The sequence below is a fragment of the Vicia villosa genome, linkage group LG2, assembly GCF_029867415.1.
Source record: "Vicia villosa cultivar HV-30 ecotype Madison, WI linkage group LG2, Vvil1.0, whole genome shotgun sequence".
NCBI classification, from domain to species: domain Eukaryota; kingdom Viridiplantae; phylum Streptophyta; class Magnoliopsida; order Fabales; family Fabaceae; genus Vicia; species Vicia villosa.
Genome location: NC_081181.1, coordinates 172893503 through 172914522, shown reverse-complemented (window position 1 = coordinate 172914522; position 21020 = coordinate 172893503). Strand labels below are relative to the sequence as shown.

At 34.6% G+C, this 21020-nt stretch overlaps 3 protein-coding genes across 3 annotated transcripts; all 3 read left to right on the top strand.

Moving 5' to 3' along the window:
- Positions 1-210: 210 nt before the first annotated feature.
- On the top strand, positions 211-2178 carry LOC131650674 (uncharacterized). The gene is made up of 2 exons (XM_058920375.1): positions 211-825; positions 874-2178. Exons 1-2 carry the CDS (start codon positions 211-213, stop codon positions 2176-2178), a joined length of 1920 nt encoding a protein of 639 aa, XP_058776358.1.
- A 3061-nt stretch (positions 2179-5239) lies between these two features.
- LOC131652992 (mitochondrial import receptor subunit TOM20-like) lies at positions 5240-8297 on the top strand. The gene is made up of 6 exons (XM_058922996.1): positions 5240-5433; positions 5927-6005; positions 6616-6785; positions 6908-6955; positions 7167-7256; positions 7989-8297. Exons 1-6 carry the CDS (start codon positions 5335-5337, stop codon positions 8118-8120), a joined length of 618 nt encoding a protein of 205 aa, XP_058778979.1. The 5' UTR covers positions 5240-5334; the 3' UTR covers positions 8121-8297.
- Positions 8298-14986: 6689 nt separating this feature from the next.
- LOC131652991 (proteasome subunit alpha type-3) lies at positions 14987-20612 on the top strand. Its single transcript, XM_058922995.1, has 10 exons — positions 14987-15225; positions 15394-15433; positions 15525-15608; positions 16252-16325; positions 17308-17394; positions 17483-17567; positions 17693-17739; positions 18618-18683; positions 18914-19004; positions 20332-20612. Exons 1-10 carry the CDS (start codon positions 15122-15124, stop codon positions 20401-20403), a joined length of 750 nt encoding a protein of 249 aa, XP_058778978.1. The 5' UTR covers positions 14987-15121; the 3' UTR covers positions 20404-20612.
- The last annotated feature ends 408 nt before the right edge of the window (positions 20613-21020 follow it).

Genomic DNA, 21020 nt, shown 5'->3' with positions numbered 1-21020 from the left:
GAGGAATTATAGCAACTAACCGGGTGTGGGGCCAACAGTACTTCTCTCTCCAAATATTTGTCATCATTACATATTAAAGTGTATTTTCCCCCTCTTTTACACTTTCTTCAAACGGTTCCCATTCCCACAAAACCTATTTTCAGCATTCACGCTACTTCTCTGATTCGCTGCATTCACAAACCTCTCTCTATCATTCCTTTCTCTCTCAACATGTCTCAGTCTCCTCCCTCGAAGAACACTACTCCTTGCTCTGAAACTGCATCCGACTCTAGGGCTCCAAGTATGGTAGGTGATCAGGATGTCGTGCTGGATGTTGCGCCATTGAACTCGGTCCCAGCCATTGATCTTGTTGGCAGTATTCCAAGAAAGATGCATGCAAGAAAATCAACTGGTGGATCTGTTCCAGAAACGTTTTCTGCTCAGAATAAAGAAGGGTCTGCTTATGTCCACAATACGATCGCAGGTCTTGTCACAAGAATCTTGAATGAAGGTCACAAGGTAACAAGAATATCTGTTCCTTTAGCCCAAGTTCCTGCCCCTGAGAACAGCAAAGATGATCAAGTTGATGCTAGCAAAGATCATGTTGATGTTGAGACATCTGAAGCCAACAATGATGAGGGTTCTGATGCTAAAAATGTTGATGCATCTGGAGATAAAGATGCTGAGATTCTTGAAGCGGAGAAAGCTGAAGAGGTCAATGCTACTTCTCCTAAGGAGAAACCTACTTGCCCTATTGACAGTGTAAATGATGTGGTGGATCTGGATAATCTTGATGATCCTATTGACATTGCTGATGATGACCTCATCTCCAGCATTTCCAACAGAGTCAAGGCTCGAAGGGGAAAGTAGGTTGATGATCAACATCCTCCCAAGGCAAAGGTTGCTCCTCTGAAGAATGTCACCAAAGAAAAGCTCAAGAAGGTCCCTGCTGAACCTTCAAGAACTGGAAGCAAGGTTGCTGTGAAGAAAAGAAAAGAAAGAAGTGTTTCTGACTCCGAAGACAATGTCCTAAGTGATTTCCCTGACATCCCATCAAAGAAGAAGATTGCTGTCACAAAATCCTCCACAAAGGTCCGTGATGTTCCCTTGGACAACATTTATCTGCACTATGCTTCAAATGCTATCCAGTGGAAGTTTGTTTATCAAAGAAGGCTGGCTCTGGAAAGAGAACTTGCAAATGATGCTCTGGAATGTCAAGAGGTCATGAAGCTCATCAAATCTGCAGGTTTGCTTAAAACTGTTACTCATTTTTCTAAATGCTATGAAATGCTAGTGAAGGAGTTTATAGTGAATTTGTCTCAAGATTGTGCTGATGGGAAAGCTGAGGATTTTCATAAGGTGTATGTTAGAAGAAAGTGTATAGAGTTCTCCCCAACTGTTGTTAACCTCTATCTAGGTAGGAATGATGAGGCTCAACCTGAGCTTGAAGTGACTGATAATGAGGTGTGCAAAGTGATCACTGGTGGTAAGGTTAAGAAGTGGCCCATAAAGAGTAAACTGTCTGCTAGTTCTCTTAATGTCAGATATGCATTGCTACACAAAATTGGTGCTGCTAACTGGGTGCCTACCAATCACACTTCTACCATTGCTGTTGGCCTAGGAAGATTCATATATGCTGTGGGAACCAAGACAAAATTTGACTATGGGACTTATATATTTGATCAAACTATGAGGCATGTTGGTACCTCTGCTACCAAGCTTCCCATTGCTTTTCCATCCCTGATATGTGAGATAATTCTCAAGCAACACCCTGGAATTCTGAAAGCTAAAGATTCTGTATGTAAGAGGGAGAGTGCTTTGTCTTTCCACTATAAGCTGCTCAAAAGGTCAGATGACATGACATCTGCTGGGACATCACAACCCGGCAAGTCTGTGAACAAAACCTTTCTCATTGCTGAGCTGAAAGAGACTTGTAAAGAGTTGGACAACAGGAAGATGAAGCTTGAAAAGCTCATTCAAAGTCTTGAGCAGTCTGCAGAGGATGATCATGCTGGTGGTAGTGATGGTGATAATATGGATGAAGACAAAAATGCTGATAGTGGTGATGAGGAAGAGGCTGAGGATGGTGAAGATACTGAAGATGCTGGGAGTAGTGATGCTGATGAAGAGAATAGTGGCTCTAGTGATGAAGAGGTTAGTGACTCTAGTGATGAAGAGACTGATGGTTCTGACAATTAGCTCTACTTCTGGTGGTTCTTTCCTGCTGGTCTTTTGGTGGTGTTTGGCTTCCTTTTGTGGCTAAAAAGGGGGAGTGATGGATATTCTGGTTTTTTTGTTGTTATTTTCTGATATTTTGGATGTTTTCTGGTTCTCCTTGACAATGATAAGTGGTAGCCTGTAACAGATGTTTAAATAGATGTTTTCTGGATTTTCTGGTTTTCTGATGATTAAAACAAGCTGGTTGTTGTTTCCATTTTGCCACAGAATTTATTTTTCTGGTTTCTTGGTGTTGTGATCTGCTGCTTGTGCTCTGATATTATATGGTTACATCTATTTGTGTTTTAGCCAAAAATTTGCCAAAGGGGGAGTTTGTAGATGTTGTTGATTGGCTGTAATTTTTGGTAAAACTCATTGTGATTTTATCATGTCAAGTCTGGTGTCATGACATGCATTCTACTGTTGTGAAGTTTTACTTTTGCAGGCCTTTGCCTGATGTCAAGGCCGATGTCATGACATTCGTAGTTGTTACGCATTATTCTGTTACTAATTATGGTTATGTGATCTGTTAAGATCCTATGCGCTTTAATTGGAAATATTGGATTATGATCTGTTCAAGGACGACGTTATTTGCTCTTATTTTAGGTTCCTTGATTTATGGAAATTAGTTTAATTAGGTTTAAAACTAATTTGGATCCAAGGCCCAGCTGCTGCGTTTTCTGAAGGCTATATATATATTATGAAGAAGCTGCAGACCTAATTAGGGTTGTTGTGTTGTGAAGCTTTAAGAGGTTTTTCGTGTTTAAGTCTTTGCGTCCTAGTTTTCTTGTGAGCCAAACAATCATCGTGATGGTTGTCTTGGTCTAGGTGTTTTTTGTGTTGTAAGAGGTACTTGAAGCTTTTAAGCGAGAGTACCAGTGTACTTGATTGAAGCTTTTAAGCAAGATCAAGTTGTGTCCTTGAAGTGTGTCTTCTTTTCATATTTGTTGAGTGTTATTCATCACTGCTGTGATTGAGGGGGAGTGAGTAGGATCTCTGGTCTAAGTAGCTTAGATTGAAGTTGCATTGGGTAAATATTAAGTGAAAGGTGTAGTCTTGATGTGTATTACTCTGAATTGATACTACTTATAGTGGACTTCCTCCCTGGCTTGGTAGCCCCCAGACGTAGGTGTATTTGCACCGAACTGGGTTAACAAATCACTTGTGTTATTTGTTTTATTTCCTGTTCATTATTATAGAATTATTCAGATAGTTAATGTCGTGACATCCTGTTCGACATCACGTATCTGATTCCAGAATTTCAGGGTGGGGTCGTGATGCCATGTAGGCTACATCACTTCGAACTCACCTCCAGTGGTGCCACGTAGGCAATGCCACTAGGCTTTCACCCGGTGGGCTTGTACTGTCTCGTAGACGTGTTCGCCTTTGTATAACCACCTGCAAATACACATGATTGATAAGGTAGTGAAGCCACTTAGGAAGTCATTGCGGTAACTCGTCACAAATGAGATTGTGTAGCCAACTTGGCCTAAATCACATGGGATTCATCTGACTCATTGTGCGGTGGGCTTATGTGAGTCTCTTGACGCGATGTATAGGAGTGACTCACCGACGGTGTGGTTTGGCAGCCTAGGTAGACGAGCGGGATTTACTCCTAGATTCCTCGTACACGGGTACGAGTCTGCATACTTGCTTGTGATGGCGATGAGCCGGTTGTTATTTGTTGTTATTTCCTCATTGGATAGTTATGGGACTTTCAATGATGGTGTACCCTTGTTGTGTATATATACCAGACCGTGAGGAAACCCCGGATCCATGGAAGATCTGTTTGATTTCATGCACCTTATAGAATCGAGCGAACCCATAAGATAGGGGAACTCACTAAGACTTAGTAATCTCACCCCAATCCTCTTAATATTTTACAGGAACAGGTTAGAACTAGACGGATTGCATGACGGATTCCTTTGAAGACTGTGGACAAGCAATTGGCAGGAAGACCTCGTCAGACGTTATCTTTCTGCTGTGCACTGTTGAAGACAAGCTGATCATATACCACTTAGTTGGAAATTTGAATTGTATATGATTTTAATTTCTTGTATTTACCGCTTATGTATGTTTCTTGTATCATTTATAACATCACTACATATTATTCTAGACATATATGTATGGGGTGTTACAACTTGCATTTGGGATACTAATATTTACCCGGATGCGTTTTCAAATGATCTTTCAATTTTTTCTTGTTATCAAATACAATGTCACATACATGGCAAGCGTTACCATCGTCGTTTCCTATGGTGTCGTGGCTTCCAGAAGCCATACATCCTGAAGCAACGCATATCAACATGTTTCCCATTTTTTAAAAGTGAATTAGGTAGAAAATATGAAGCAACAGTGTGAAGTGTGAAGAAGCAAGCGTGTTGTTAAGTAAAGTGTGAAGTGTAAAGAAGCGAGAGTGTTGTTAAGTAGAATCTTAAACATGGTTTTTGGCTTTGGATTTCAATATTTTCCCAATTAGGTATTATGAAAATTTTCCCATGCTTTGACAATTTCAACTTACATCACAACACTATACATCTTTTATTTCCCTAGATCTCTATCTCATCTCGTTTAGTGTCTCTCTCTTTCTCTTTCCCTAGATCTCTATTTCATTTCTCTTCATTATTTTCTCATTTCCTTTATCAACTTTCACCATCTCCTTTCTCTTTATTATCTTTCTTATATCTCTTTATCATTTTCCATCTTCTCTTTAGCATCTCCCACATTTCTCTTTATTATTTTCCATTTTCTCTTTAGCATCTCCCACATTTCTCTTTTATCATTTTCCTTTTTCTCTTTGGCCCTCCCTTTGTAAAAGAAAAAAAATACTATCACTTTATTCTATTAAATATTTCTCTCTCATTTTTATTATATCTCTCACTTTTTTTCTCCATCTATACATATTTCTTTTCTCTATTTACCATCAATTAATAATATTACTTTTAATAGAAAATTAATATTTTATTAAAATAAAAAAATCTTGAATAAAAAAATAATATAAAAAAATTAAGACAGTATAATTTGTTTTACAAAAAATAAGGGGAAAATTCCATTTATCACATTGCACATCAGTCCCTAACCTGAAACAACACTCAAAACCCAAAACCCTAGGAACCGAAAAACAAAGAAGGCGATTCCATGGATTTGCAATCCAACGATTTCGATCGCCTTTTGTTCTTCGAGCACGCTCGCAAAACCGCTGAAGCTGAATACGCTGCCAATCCTCTCGATGCTGATGTTCGTCTCTATTTCCTCCTAAAAAGTTTCATTTTTTTTAAGAATCGCTGATTTATTGTGAAATTAAGAAACTTTCCTTTGATGGATCGATTCGTTTTTGTTTGATTTATTTTGTTTTAGTGATTGTGTAGATAAATCTGTTTTTGTTGTAGTTGTTGATTTTGTACACTTATGGGTGAATTGTTGCATTGGAAATTTTGTGTATAGTATTTTTGTAGATGTGGATTAGTTGTTGTGTTGGTCATTTTGTAGAGTTTTTGGTAGATATGGATGAGTTCCTGTGTTACAAATTTAGTTAATTTTTTGATTTTTTTGGGTACATATGAATGAGTTTCTGTGATGGAAATTGTGTTTGTGTGTATGAATTTTTTGGATTTTTTTTGCTACATATAGATGAGTTGTTGTGTTGGAAATTAGTGTTCTATTTTTTAGTACATATGGATGAGTCTTGGTGTTGTAAATTGTGAATAATTTTTGTGTTTTGATTCTGCAGAATTTGACAAGATGGGGTGGAGCTTTGTTAGAGTTGTCTCAGTTTCAGAGTTTTCCAGAATCAAAGAAGATGACTCAAGGTGCTTACTCTTTATGCTCTAAGTTTATTTCATTTGATTTTTTTATACATTATTTTGGAGAGAAAATATTAAGTTATTTATTTGATGCATTTAGAGGGGTATTTTTATTTTATTTTTAGTCTTCAAACTCTGAGAAGATGTGAAGTGTGGAATTTTTATTAAAATGATGTGAGGTAATGGATCTTGTATTAAAACTTTATAGGATCATAACCTGTGAAAATTTTAATTGGGTATTGGCTCTCTTTCGGTGTAAATATTTATGAATTTTTAAAACGATGCGGCTGCACCTTTTTAATGGCTAGGAGAGACATAGGTATGCAATGTTCACACTTTTTACCCAAGAGGATCTATTTTAAAAGAATTGTTGCATTGCTGTCCATAAATTGAAACAGATGGATGACAATTGGACGGATCATTTTTTGAGTTTGTATTTTGAGTCTGATTACGATTACTAGAATTTGAGTTGTGCAATCTTGTATCGACTGGTTTTAGTTGACTGCATTGGCTCATCTATTTTGACTCCAGCATATCTGGTGGATATTCTTGAACTTTTGATTTTGAAATTCATTTGTGTTTTGTAAATTTCTCACTCAAAAAACTTGATTTGCAGAGGCTATTACAAGGCTTGAGGAGGCCATTTCTGTGAATCCCAACAAGCACGATGCTCTTTGGTGCCTGGGAAACGCTCTCACTTCACAAGCATTTTTAAACCCAGATCCGGATGAAGCTAAAGTTCATTTTGACAGGGCAGCTGTGTACTTTCAACAAGCCGTTGATGAGGTACAGTTTTAGTTCAGTCAGTATAAATAACAGTATCACTAAATTTATGATTGAAGTGTCGGAAGTATTTTACTTGTTGACTTGTAAAAATACTGTGTAACAGTGGTTTTTGTTTTATATAGGATCCTTCGAATGAACTTTACCGCAAATCATTGGAAGTCGCTGCTAAGGTATGTTCTGTCCTGATGCAATGATTTTCTTAGCTGTTCCTCTCTCTATATTTCTCATAGACTTACGTAGTTTGGTCTTTTGGGAGGGTATTTAATTCTTCTTTCACGTGCATTCTTTCTTGTTACTATATAGTCTTGCTTTTTCATTAAAGAAATTTCTGTGTTTTGAACTTGTCACTGAACCTTTTCATTTACGGATACCTTTTTTAAGGCTCCCGAGCTACATGTGGAGATCCATAAGCATGGATTAGGTCAGCAATCAGCAGGGTCGGCTGGACCCTCCTCTTCTTCTGGCGCAAAGGTAACAAGACATAAAAGTTACTGTTGTTTGTCTTTACTTTGCTATTGTTTTTTCGTCTTGCGGTAAATGCAATGCAATTGTACAGTTTTCTCTTGTACAATGCAATGCAAGACAATGTTAATGAACTGTTTTTGCAATGATACATAATAACATAAGTTAAAATATTCTTTTTATATATGGAATTGAAATGGTTTATGATGGCAGATACATTCAAGAAGTGTTTTTGCAATTAAATAAAAGAGTTGACTAGAAGTCATTGTATTTTTCTTCAAAATTTGTGTTTTTCAAATGTTTATTTTTTTTACTGCCTTAAACGACTAGGTGACTTTGGCATTTTGGACACATTTTATGTGATGCGTTTGTAGGTTCTACCATTAGTGCACCAAATTGATATATCTTGATTCTGTAATTAGTGTATGTGTTTTGGATTTTCATTCCATTAGTATTTTTGTGTTCTAGATTGGATATGTATCCAAGTGAACTTGCCTTTTTGGTGGAGATAATAAATGCTTTTCTTTTCCGTAGTAAACATAAAATGAAAACTAATATTTTTTCCAGTTTACTCTTGAGATCAGTGCTTCTTCTCTCTGGTTTATTGTTGGATTTTGGACTGTTGTTTCTTTCTGATAACTATGTGCTGTATGGTTGATATTTTAATATGAAGATGGAGATTCTGTTCTTAGTTTATGCAGTCATTCATTTTTCTCCTAATTTATTTGGTTATTTTTTCAGACTCAAAAGAAAAAGAAGGACAGTGATCTGAAATATGACATATTTGGATGGATAATCTTGGCTGTTGGCATTGTTACATGGGTGGGGTTAGCAAAATCGAACCTTCCACCACCGCCTCCGCCTCCACGATAAGTGAACCCATTTCATTTAATTTTGATACATTGTTGTTTATTGAGAATCAAATCTGATTTCGGCAGCCACTTGTTGTTTCGTTTTTGACTGTTGTAATATTTTTCATGGTGTAACCATTTATCTACCCATCATATGAAATTTTATCTTATTAATATAATTGGGTTGAGTAGTTATCAATGGTGGTCTATAAGTTCACCCAGAAAACTGGATTGAATAGTTAACTGACATATTTGATTTGAAGACATTTCTGATACACTTCTAATAAAAATATATATCTCTGTTCTTTATGCTTACAATTACGAAATTGTTTGCGATTTTGCCCAGGTTAAGATTTAATAAATAAGAAAACAAAAATCAAGCATGATATTTAACATAATATTCATTTATAGGTAAATAGATAAATGTTTTTCAGTTGTAGTTACTTGCTTCTCAAAATTCTGGGCACATTTTTATGACATTGAAGATAAGTAGACCTGCTAAAGTGTGTCTCTTCTCTACGTCGGCTGTTAAACTGGAAGTTTATAACTTTTGGTAGGTAAGTTCATGGAGTGACTTATAACAATTTTTGGCTAAGAAATTCAAAGAGACACCCATGGTCGGGTATTTGATTCTTGTAGATTGTTCCTATAAACCAAACTGAATTATGAACTAAGGTATTGATCCTATTGAATAAACAAAAATAGTTTTTAAAATAACAATTTGTTTGTTGGATCAAGAGGTGAATGTTCATGGTTGTTCACACTAACTGAAAGGATATACATATTAAATGTTCAAAGAGTGTTCAATGAATGTTCATGGTTGTTCACACTAACTAAAAGGATATACATATTAAATGTTCAATGAGTGTTTAGAGATAAGTATTGATTATCCAAGGTTCAATGAGTGTTTAGAGATACATATAGATTATCCATCAAAAATGATTTCATATCAGTAGTGAGCAGAGATGTCATTCCCGGCCGCTATCCCGGCGCTCCGTAGCGGAGCGCCCCTCTCCCGCGCGGGATACAGGGTGCGCTGGCGGAGATGCTGTAGCGGGCGCTACCACCGGATAGCGGATAGCGGATTGTTCCCGGGCGGAGCGGCTTATCCCGTTTTCTGTGTTTTTTTAGACTTTTTTTTTCTGTACTTTGATAAGAAGAGGAGAAGAAATACAGAAGAAACAAGATGAAGAAGTAAAGAAAGATGAAGAAGTAAAGAAAGCGGTAGCCAAAGAAAGAAGACGAAGAAAGGATACACACTTTCCAAAAAAATGTTGAAAAGTAATAAAAATAAATAATATATTGAATATTGCACCAGCAACAGCTATTTACAGCTGTAAAAGGGAACTTTAAGGCACAGGTGGTTGCATCACGTGACTTTCCCTCTTTTTCTCACCTATAACTCTCTCTCATCTTTATTTTTCTTTTTCTTAAATTTTTAATTTCACAAAAATAGGCTAAAAAATGACTAAAGTTACAAAGTTATAAATAACCAAACCAAAGTTACTAAATCCTGTTCCCAAGTCACAACAACTACTTCTAATTAAATAATATCATTAATAATAAAAAATAATAATAACATATATCAGTTTAATCTATTATTATTCTATTAATTAGATTTTTTTAAAAAATTTATTATATTATTTATAGTATTACATGACCTGTTTCATAAATTATTATATAATTACTAATATACAAAAATTTATCCCGCTATCCGGGATACCGCTATTCCCATTCCCGGAGGTCGGCCGCTCCGCTCCGCTCTCCGGGATTAACAACTCTGATAGTGAGTTGAACCTACGATTTTTACGACTTTTTGATGTATGAGTCAACATCTTATTAACATATTCAAATGAGTAAAAACTATATATGATTATTATATTTCCTACTATATAAGTTACACTATTGAAGTGTGTTGGTCATGAGACAAGTTAAAATTGGAACAAATCGGTCGGTTCAACCGGTTTGATCGGGAACTGGATCTAAGTACGGTCCTTACAGTTTTGCAGTAAAACCATATTGAAACCGAGAAAATCAGACAGAGCCGGTGATTGACCTTGTTTTACATGTTGAACCAGATTTTCCGTTTCATACCGAGAAAAGAAGAGAAAATTGACCTTGTTTTACAGGTTGAACTATATTTGATTCATCTTTTTTCATCACAGTATATACATTAGCGCTGAAAAATCAAAATAAGAATTAAAAGGAAAATTTGTTGATTTGATTTTAATCTAAAATAGAGATATAGTGATTATGATATAGAAAATCCAACCCTCAAGTGAAGAGAGGGCGGCAACTGATGAGAGGATGAAAAGGAGGATGTTGTTTTGACGGGAATTGCTAATTTCATTCTAAGAAGTGAAAAAACATTAAAATTTAAAAATACTTTTCAAATTTCGGAAATGCTTTTTCAGATTTAATGAACACACTTCATTTGTGTTTTAGCCACGCCATAATTTTATGACATTATGACTATTTATTTTAGAAATGCATTTTTAGAATCTAGTGAAAGAAAAACTTATGAACCTAATTTTGATACCTTTGATTTATCATGCTGCTGGAGGAAGAAACATAAATGACAAGAATGCTAAAATGAGATTCTTCTCGAAATTTGGAGAATAAGCTGCAAATTAATTTAAATTTACAAATAGTTTTTTATTGTTAACCAAGAAAAAGAAAATATTTCATAAGCAATAACTTCCATATTATTTAAGATTGAAAAAATAAAAGGATAGTTTTTTATTGGTAACCAAGCAAAATAAAATATCTCATAAGCAATGTAATATTGGAAAAATAGAAGGATAGTTTTTTTTATTGGTAACAAAAAAAAGAAAGTTTCTCATAAGCAATAAGCAATGTCTTTTTGAGAAACTCCCATATTATTTAAGATTGAAAAAAATAGAAGGATGCAAAATAGATGAAGATTATAAAGAATAGGGGAAGGAAAAAAAAAATGCAGACGACAACAGTAAATGAATGTAAGAATAAATGTAAGATGTGTGTGATAAAGAATAGGGGAAGGAAAAAAATGCAGACGACAACAATAAATGAATGTAAGATGTGTGTGATAATAAAAGTTATGTTGATTAGTAGTAGTAGGTTTCGAAAATGTATTTCTAAAATAAATTTAGTCTTAAAATTGAAGTGTCGCACACAATCGAATGAATTGTGTGTATTTTGGGTGGGTTCAAAAATTCAGGTGCCTTAAGCAATTTTCATATATTTACTAAATAGCTAACGGTTCCTAAGAGAAGGTTTGGGCTTAGTGCATAAATTGGAGTGTCGGTCACAATCGAATGAATTGTGTGTATTTTGGGTGGGTTCAAAAATTCAGGTGCCTTAAGCAATTTTCATATATTTACTAGATGGCTAAGGGTTCCTAAGAGAAGGTTTGGGCTTAGTGCATGCATGCAACCAAATACACTTATTTTTTAAAAAGAAGAATAAGAAATAAAATAAACTAATACTCCTATTTATTTTCATTTATGAAATAATTATAGTAAAAAGTATAATAACTTTATTTAATATATATATATATATATATATATATATATATATATATATATATATATATATATATATATATATATATATATATATATATATTGTTTTAACAAAACCTTGTTTTCCAAAAAAGAAAAATATTTTTCTTTTGAAAATATAATTCTCTTTTCATTTTTCTGATAAAAAAAATTAAAAAATAGATTTATAATTTTATTTCCTTAGTTTTAGTCCCCACTTTTTATTTTTTTACCTTTTAATACTCCCTTTTAAAAATTCTGCTTTTTAGTTCCTTAATGTCACTTTTTTGGGTTTTATTTGTCCCTCCTCATTTTTGTGTAGCTTACATATGAAAAAGCTTACGTGGTCAAGCAAAGGCAGTGCTACATCATTTAATGAGTTGACCAAACATTTTTAATTTCTAAATTATTTTTTAATTTATGTTTCTGTTTATGGGTTTTAGGGTTTCAATTTATGGATTCAGGGTTTCAATTTATGGGTTTAGTGTTTCAATTTATGGGTTTTATTGTTTTGATATGTATGTTTTCTAATTCAAAAATTTACTTTGTTATTCAAACTACCTCAGACTCAATCCATTAGGTTACGAGTTCATCTTAGGGGATAGTTAGTGGAGAATCCAGTTAAATGGCACATCAATGGAGAAGTGTCTAGAATGAAATAGTCTTGGGATGTGGACTTTATGTCATATTTGTAGTTGGAAGATTTGATAAGAAAAAAAGGATATATTGATATCAAGTGTTTGTGGTATTGGAACCATGGGTATAGTGTTCCCTGTAGCCTCAGACCCTTAAACTATGATAGTGATGTAATTAAGTTTGTCGAGGATGTGAAAGGATTTGACTTGGTAGATGTTTATGTAGAACACGCTGTTGGTAATCCTGAAGTTATAGATGAGTCAAAATTAGGACATGATTATGATCAGGATAATGATGTTGAAGTTGTAAGTTTATATAATGATACTGATGTTGAAATTGTACGTGAACACGTTGTTACTGAAGTTCAAGGTGGGAATGAACATGTTGATTCTAAAGTTTAAGGTGGGAATGAACACACTAGTCCTGGAGTTCAAAGTGGAAATGAACATGCTGGTCCTGAAGTTCAATGTAGGAATGAACGTGTTAATATTGATGATGATGATGATGATTATGTTGCAATTCATGGTGAGTTAGACAGTTTAAGTGATACTAAAAATGACATTAGTGAGGAGTCTGCTGATTTGGATTGGATAATTGTCTTACCAAATGAGAGTGAAGTTGATAAGGTTATGCATTCCGAGGGTGAGGATTATGATGTGTTGGTTATAAGGATGGCAAAATGGGTCATGGCCCGTCGGTCCGAATCACGCACTCGGAGAAATGGCGGGTTGTATTGAGATTTTGGACCTGCCGTCTGCCAAAATCCGCTGCCTGCCAAAGCTCGTCATGCCAAAACCTGCCGCCCGTCAAACTCGTTCCGCCTTAAGGCCGCCCTTTTTTAGTTAATTATAGCAATTCTAATTCTTTATGGTTTTATTTTATACATTTATTTGTGAATATATGAATTTTTTAGAGTAACATTTGTTAAAAAGACGCTTTATAAAAATTTGTTCTAAAAAATAAGTGAAACATTTAATTGAAAGATAAAAAAGCCTATTAATTTATTAAAAAAAGAAAATAAATAAATAAAAAATAGGCGGGTAAGCCCGTCGCCCGTCAACCGCCCGCCACCTTGGCAGAGGCGGGCTAGATTTTTAGCCCGCCCGACTCCTTTTTTTGCGGACTTAAGGCGGGGCGGGCGATCCGTTTTGTCATCCCTAGTTGGTTACACCTCTTGATAGTGGAGACGATGAGGAACATGAGAGGTTTCCAACTTATAAGACTGGTGAGGCATTCAAGTTTCAACTTGGTATGATTTTTAGCAACAAATAGATGGTTAAGGATGCTTTGAAGGACTATGCTATGGGGACGAAGAAAAATGACGGGAAGAGGATGGTAGTAAAATGCATGGAAGGCTGCAAGTTTTACATGAGACTTAGTAAAAGGGTGGGTAACCAATTTTGGCAAGCTGTGAGTTTAATTGATGAACACACATGTGCCAAAACTTCATATAACAGGCAAGCAAAAACAAAATGGTTGGCTAAGAACTTTGGGCATATTCCTAAACACAACCCTAACATGAAACCATCGCGATTAATTATTGAAGATGTTGAAAGACGAGGAGTGAAATAGTCTCGTGATCATGCATATCGAGCCAAAAGAACGGCAGTGGATTTGATCCAAGGTATTGATATGGATCAATTCTCACATTTAAGGAGTTATGCCCAAGAGTTACTCATATCAAACCCTAATATTATTGTTTTGATCAAATGTGCCGATTCAAATGAAAGACAAGTATTTGAGAAGATTTATGTTTGTCTAGAGGCCTACATATATGGTTTTGTATAACTAATCAATAAACTACGTATTTAATCTATGGATGAAATTTAACCCCAACAAGTGCTCATATCTCTGAAACTTTCTTTATCATTTATTGATTTACATTATGTAACTTTACCCCATCAAACATCTTGCAAATTTCTGCCTAAAATCTTAGTAACTATTGAACGACATTGATATTGCACCCGTCCTTGTGGATACACGATAAACACAAATAATTACTTTTGATATCGAACATCAAAATGGCATGATGCCCCAAAATGAAGAAGGATATTGCAAAGTATGTCGATAGTTGTATGATGTTATTATGTATATTTTGGACATGATTGTACTATGCCGCTTAAGCACTCATGTATGTATTAGTACCAATTAGAATCCTTATGTAAATGTAATACTATTCTAGATGTGTGTTATATGTATATATTTCAATACCAACATTACTATTCCAATCATTTGCAATCATTGGATCACATTCTACACTCATACAACTTCTCATGATTAATTCATATTTAATCACACATTAAGTATTTAAATATATGTTTTTAAATAGGAAAAATACTATTTGTTACGAAATCCAAATAAAAGAAAAGTCCAAACGAAAGAAATGCAAAAATTAAATTTGCCTCACCAATATTCCAATATAAAGCGGAATTGATGTTTTCTGGTAACTAACTATTTTGGCCTTCGCGTATTTTGTTTTATACTAAATAGCATGCCTCTTTTAAATAATATAATCAATTATATTAAATAATATTTTTTTAAACAAAATTACAAAAAATAATTTTTAAATAAATTGGATCAACCCAATTTGTCTTAATAAATTCTCACCCCTCCTAAAATTTACCCATGTATATAAAGTTGGTACATAAGCAACCCTATTTATTTTGGGGACATAGTTGCAATATCAAACAAATAACAAGCCACATATGCAATTCCCTTAACTTTCATTTCACTGCCTCAGTTAACTCTTGAACAAGCAAAACCCTCTTTATATTTTCTTCTTCTCCGAACTTCACACACAAAACCAAAAGTAGCAGAGACTCATCGAAGAAGAAGAAACAGCCAAAATCAACAATCGTTCAACAAAATGAGTAGCATCGGAACCGGTTACGATCTATCCGTCACTACTTTCTCTCCTGACGGTCGCGTTTTTCAGATCGAGTATGCTGCCAAAGCCGTCGATAACAGCGGGTAGGTTATCCTTTTTCGCTCCAGCTTCGATTTTGTTTAGATGTTTATTATGGGGTTTAGTACTTTTATGATTTGGAATTGAGGGTTTTGATGAAATGTAGATTTTGTTTTTAGGTTTTGTTTAGTTTTGTTTGAGTTAGTGATGTGAGATTTGAAATTTTGTTGCAGGACTGTTATTGGGATCAAATGCAAAGATGGAATTGTGTTGGTAAGTTAATCTATATGGAATTGTATTTGGGTTTTCCTTTTAGATTTTTTGAGTTTTTGATTTTGTTTTTGTCAATTGGGTTGATTTTTAGGGTGTTGAGAAGCTTATTCCTTCCAAAATGATGCTTCCGGGTTCCAATAGAAGAATACACGCGGTTCATCGCCATTCTGGAATGGTACTTACTCATTTACATTTATTGTTTTGTTGTCTAGACATGTTGTTACTATTTTTCCTTTTGCTGTTTTTGCTATCTGTTATTATCTTTGTCATGATTTGAAAGGGTTTTTTCATGGAAGGGATGTGATTGACTTGCATTTGTGTTTTAATTGCTAGTGTTGGAGTGTTGTGAAGAAGTGTGTGTCTTGTGTACACATAGGGTTCTAATGTTTTAATGGTATTGTGTTTGTACTGGAGTTTATATTTGTTTTGATGCTTGGTAAGTTCCGATAGGATAAGCCGAAGAAACCATAGATTGACGGTGTAAAACCTACATATTATATAGAATGACCAAATTTGGAACAGTAATTCATGGCTGTTCTCTCTGTTCTATTAATTAGAAGTCAATATCAGAAAATTCAATGAAATAATCATGGTTCAATGACCAATTTAATGCAGTTTAGATGAAGTTCTCATGTGCACCTTGGGTAATGCACTAAGCAGCCAACTGTAACTGAGCTTGAACATTGCATCGATGATACTGTTTTGATACATAGTTTTCTTTAAAATATAATAATGCCTCGTACTCGCTTGTCACATTCTAGTTGATATGATACTTTAAACTTCTTTTAATGAATGTGTGAATCTTTTTCCAATTTTAGGCTGTAGCAGGATTAGCTGCAGATGGCAGGCAGATCGTTGCCAGGGCTAAATCTGAAGCAAATAACTATGACAGGTTTGCTCTATTCGCTTGCAACATTTAGTTCTGTAGATCCTCTCCCTTTATTTTTTCTAAACTCATACATCATTTGACAGATGCTGTAAGTTCTTTTGTTTAGCTATATCTTTCTCAAGGAAAAATGCAGTTGTAGCAAGGAAATTAAACCAATTATATTTTAGGGCTACTAATTGAAACCCTGGGTAATGATTCAATGTTGTTTTGGCCCTTGAAGTCAGCCTAACTATAATGAAATTGTCAAATAGAGCTAAAGTCAAATTCTTTTAGGTTCTTATCAACCCATATTAACTATATAAAATGTTAAAATTATCATAGTTTCCCTTTTTTACTACTCAGTATTCCCAAAAACTGATTACTATGTCCTGCACAAGACTTGACTCGACTCACTAACCGATGATAATTTACCTAATGCTACCTGTGCTCTTACTCACATATATCTGACTAAAAGTTTTTGTCCAACTTACACATCCAAATAGATGCTAATCACTATTCTAAAACGTTGAAATGTTGGCTGATATTTTGCACTGGATTGAAATAGAACTCCTGGCAGTAGCCACACACATTACACATGATTCTGATACTCAAGTCTCAGGCATCATTGTCTTTTACTGAATGAAATAATTAGATAACTCGAAATGGATGTGAAAGTTTGTTGGAAACTTGAAATAGGTGCATTCTTTAATGAGCATGCTTAATTTTTCTGTTGATTTTAGTTGCGTGTTTAAGTTGTAAGCAGTTAATGATCTTTTTGTATTGAGTATTCATAAACCACTGCTTGATGATTGACGACCAAAGCAAGAGACAATGTAGTAACTAAGTCATTTCCAAACTTCATGATTTACATATATTGTTGAGTTATTATAGTTTTATCATACTGTTTTGTGTAACTTGAAGTAAATCGCATAATTATGAGGTTTTTCTTAATTGTTTGATTGTAAGTTTTGAAAAGAAGTGTTTATTCTGGGATATATTTATTCAGTGTGTACGGTGACCCAATTCCTGTTAAGGAGCTTGCTGATCGCGTGGCCAGCTATGTGCACCTTTGTACATTATATTGGTGGCTCAGGTCAGTAAAACCATCTGTCTTGTAGTGATTTTGAAGTTATATTTTTCCGTTCTTCATATTAATAACTCATCTATAATGGGTGCTGCAGACCTTTCGGCTGTGGTGTCATACTAGGTGGTTACGACAGAGATGGACCACAATTGTACATGGTTGAACCTTCTGGTGTCTCTTATGTGAGTCTACTTTATTTGATAGAAATATCTAGACTTTTCGTTGTTTCCTGAGCTACTAATAATATTTTTAAGTTCCATTTGATTATTTTTGTAGTGATCTGATTTTGTATTGGTATTTGTTTTAGAGGTACTTCGGTGCTGCAATTGGAAAGGGCAGGCAGGCTGCGAAAACGTAAGTTGACAATTATTACAGTTCTGTATTTCAATACTAAACCGAACAACAATTGTGGCGTCCTTTTCATTACTGTCTATGCTAGGGGCAGTATAGACTTATTGCTTTACTTGCATCCTTTGCTTCCTGTAAATATTTTTTCTATAAAAGATGTTCCTTGCTATCTTATAACTACTTTGAGTTTTTGTTACATGGGATCTCTGTTTGTAAATTTTGACAATCAGCTGTTGAAGGTTAAGCAAGGTTCGAGTAAATCTTGCATGGAACTTCGCTTACTACGGATAGCTTATATGTAGACAATTATTAGAGTGGTTGATAATACTACCTTAGCCTTCAAGACCTTCTCCTGTACCTTGCAAGTTTTTTCTGTTCTCCGGTTCATGACTCAATCTGCATTTGTGTTTTGTAACTTGTGTTGGGTTTAATCTTAGGGTGGTGGTAGGGGAAACTCAATTTACACTCTATAAATAAACTTTTTTCAGGACTCATGCCAAAATATACTTTACTAAACAAAACTTATAAAGAAACTACTTTATTAGGAAGGTGTCAAATGTGTGTTGGGATTATGTGTGTGGCTACAAAACATTGGCCTCAATGTGTATTTAGTTGATCCAGATAGTGCAAAAATATTTAGTTGATCCATTGTGGTTTGAGAAGGCTATAAATTTTTCCTTTTTTATTCAAGAAGGTATAGACTTAGAATGCAAAAATTTGGAGAAATTATGTTGCTGTTTGAGCATTTAGTTGATCCAGATAGTGAAAAAATGTTTGCTTGTTGTATGAAAAGTCACATATTGCATGTGATTTCTGTTTTACGTGCATTGCATCAGTATATTCACATTTTGTTTAACAATGTTATCTTGTTAATATCTTGGCAGAGAGATTGAAAAGTTGAAGCTTGCTGATTTGACCTGCAGACAGGGAGTTATTGAAGTAGCTAAGATGTAAGTAGCATACTTATTGCCATTGTTTGTTATTACTTTTTATATTCCTAATGTGAAACATGCCCTATTTTTGTATTTGCAAGCTGACTTATACAAGGATTTCCCTTTCTTTTGTTGATGTATGTTGGACTTTTTACCTTAAAAACGGGATCTTTTTCCAAGTCACAGTATCAATTACTTAAGATAATTGTTACTTACATATTTTTTTTGCAATTTTTTGTGCCAAACAGTATATATGGAGTTCATGATGAGGCCAAGGATAAAGATTTCGAACTTGAAATGAGCTGGGTTTGTGAGGAATCAAATCGTCAACATGAAAAGGTAAGGGTGTACTTTGACTTACTTTTTTATGCAGTGACGTTTTTCTTTCAATTATTCTAATTCAAATAATGATTATATATGGAATTTGCTGAGCATAGTATCCACATATTTTTCTTTGTTTCATCTAATTGGTTTGTCTTAGTTCCAGTCTTTCTGAAATTATCATAAACAAATTTTCTTATTCTTTTGATTCAGAATTTAAGGTTTCTGCTTATTTCCGTAATCTTCAGTATCACATTAAAGTCATGATTGGCATTTGCAAGTAAAAGAGTAATTGAACAAGCCTTGAAAATCAATCGGGTCTAATTGTTTTTAAAGTTTTGGCTGAAAGAATGAAAAGCTAGTGACATTCTTAGGTTAAGAGACTTGCAATTGCATAGTTTTTTGTTTTGTTTTTGCATTGAAAGCAATTGAGTTGATAGCTTCTAACATGGAGAAACACATTGTACAGTTTTGGTTTTTAAAGTTCACTTAAGACCTTTAGTGTATTTGGATTGAATGTGAATTTGGCAAAATCACGATGGTGCTTCCGTGAGTTTGGTCAGAGCTACACTTATAAGCTACAACAAAATCACGCTGCCACTGTGATTTCGTCGAAGTCACGGTTAATCTAAACAAACTTAATAAGTTTGATCAGATTGCAATTTAAAGTACTGGCAATTCATCCCACTTGACTCTGAATTGGTCACTTATGCATGCCACCGGTGGTGAATCGTATGTTAGATCAAGGTTTTGTTGTATATATTTTTTTGTGCAAAGAGTCGATAGTTTAGTGTAAAGGATTTGGAGTACAACATCAAGGTTGTATGTAGCTGAATAAGCAAGGGGGGTATGTGCACAAGTTCTTTTATATATTGCATTTCAACTTGCAGCTCCAATATGAAATTTATTTGTGTAATGTTTATGGATCATCACCGCTATAATGTTTATGGGTCATTTATTTGTTTGTTCTCTCATTTCTGCCATGAGAAACACACTATGCCTCTTGCATCCTTTTCCATTAATGTAGATCCCCCAGTGGACTGTTTTTGTCTCCAGATAGCTCTTCTTTCTCTAACCCTCCTCCTCCTTCCATGCCATTCTTTCTCTAACACTCCTCCTGTCAATTGAATTTAGCATCAGTTTGGAACTATGTACAATTATTTCAAACACATTTTTGCCTCTTTTGGAAAGAAAAATTGCATTCAAGTGTTGCCTTCAATCAACACTCCCCAAAACTTGTTTCGGAAAGAAAAAAAAAATTGTATTTGGGTGTTCACATAGACATGTAGCGTTTGGGTGTTTTTTTGCGTCATGTTAATCATGGTATTAAATTAATGATATGTAGGTCCCAGAGGAGCTTCTAGAAGAAGCTAAGACAGCCGCCAAAGCAGCTCTTGAAGAAATGGATGCAGATTAACTGATCAAAATCATATATCCCAAAGATGCATTTCATTAACTTGTAATAGAGCATTGAGAACATCTATAGAAAATTCATAGGCTTTCAAAAATCGGATTTTTTGTTTGCTTCTTGATGATTCAATGCCCATGATGATTTCTGCTGCTGTGAAGAACTGGTTTAAACTGATTTAAAGACTGCTCTTGTCAATTAATTAGTGTTGAATTTTATCCTCTCTGCCACTTTTCCATGCCATTACGGCCACCTTTGGTTTAAGAAAGTGTTGTATGAAACCATACATCTTAGTTTTCTTACCCTACACGTTATTTTCCGTTTTCTTACATAGAAGCATCTGAGTTTTAGTTTATTTCCTTTTGCCATACCTTCAAAATTGCCATAGCATGACATATTTTGGACTATTTGTTTCTTGATATACAATACAGCACAATTTTATCGGCAATATGTTTTGTTATGTGAGTTTGAACAATTGCACTGTTACCCTTATATACAGAAAAATTCTGTTGAGGCATTTTATCAAACGGCTAACGAACATTGTTCCATGAGGCACAACAGAACTTTACAAAAGGAGGATAGTTTAATTAATTTTATGACTGCATTATTTTCAACTGAGAATTTTA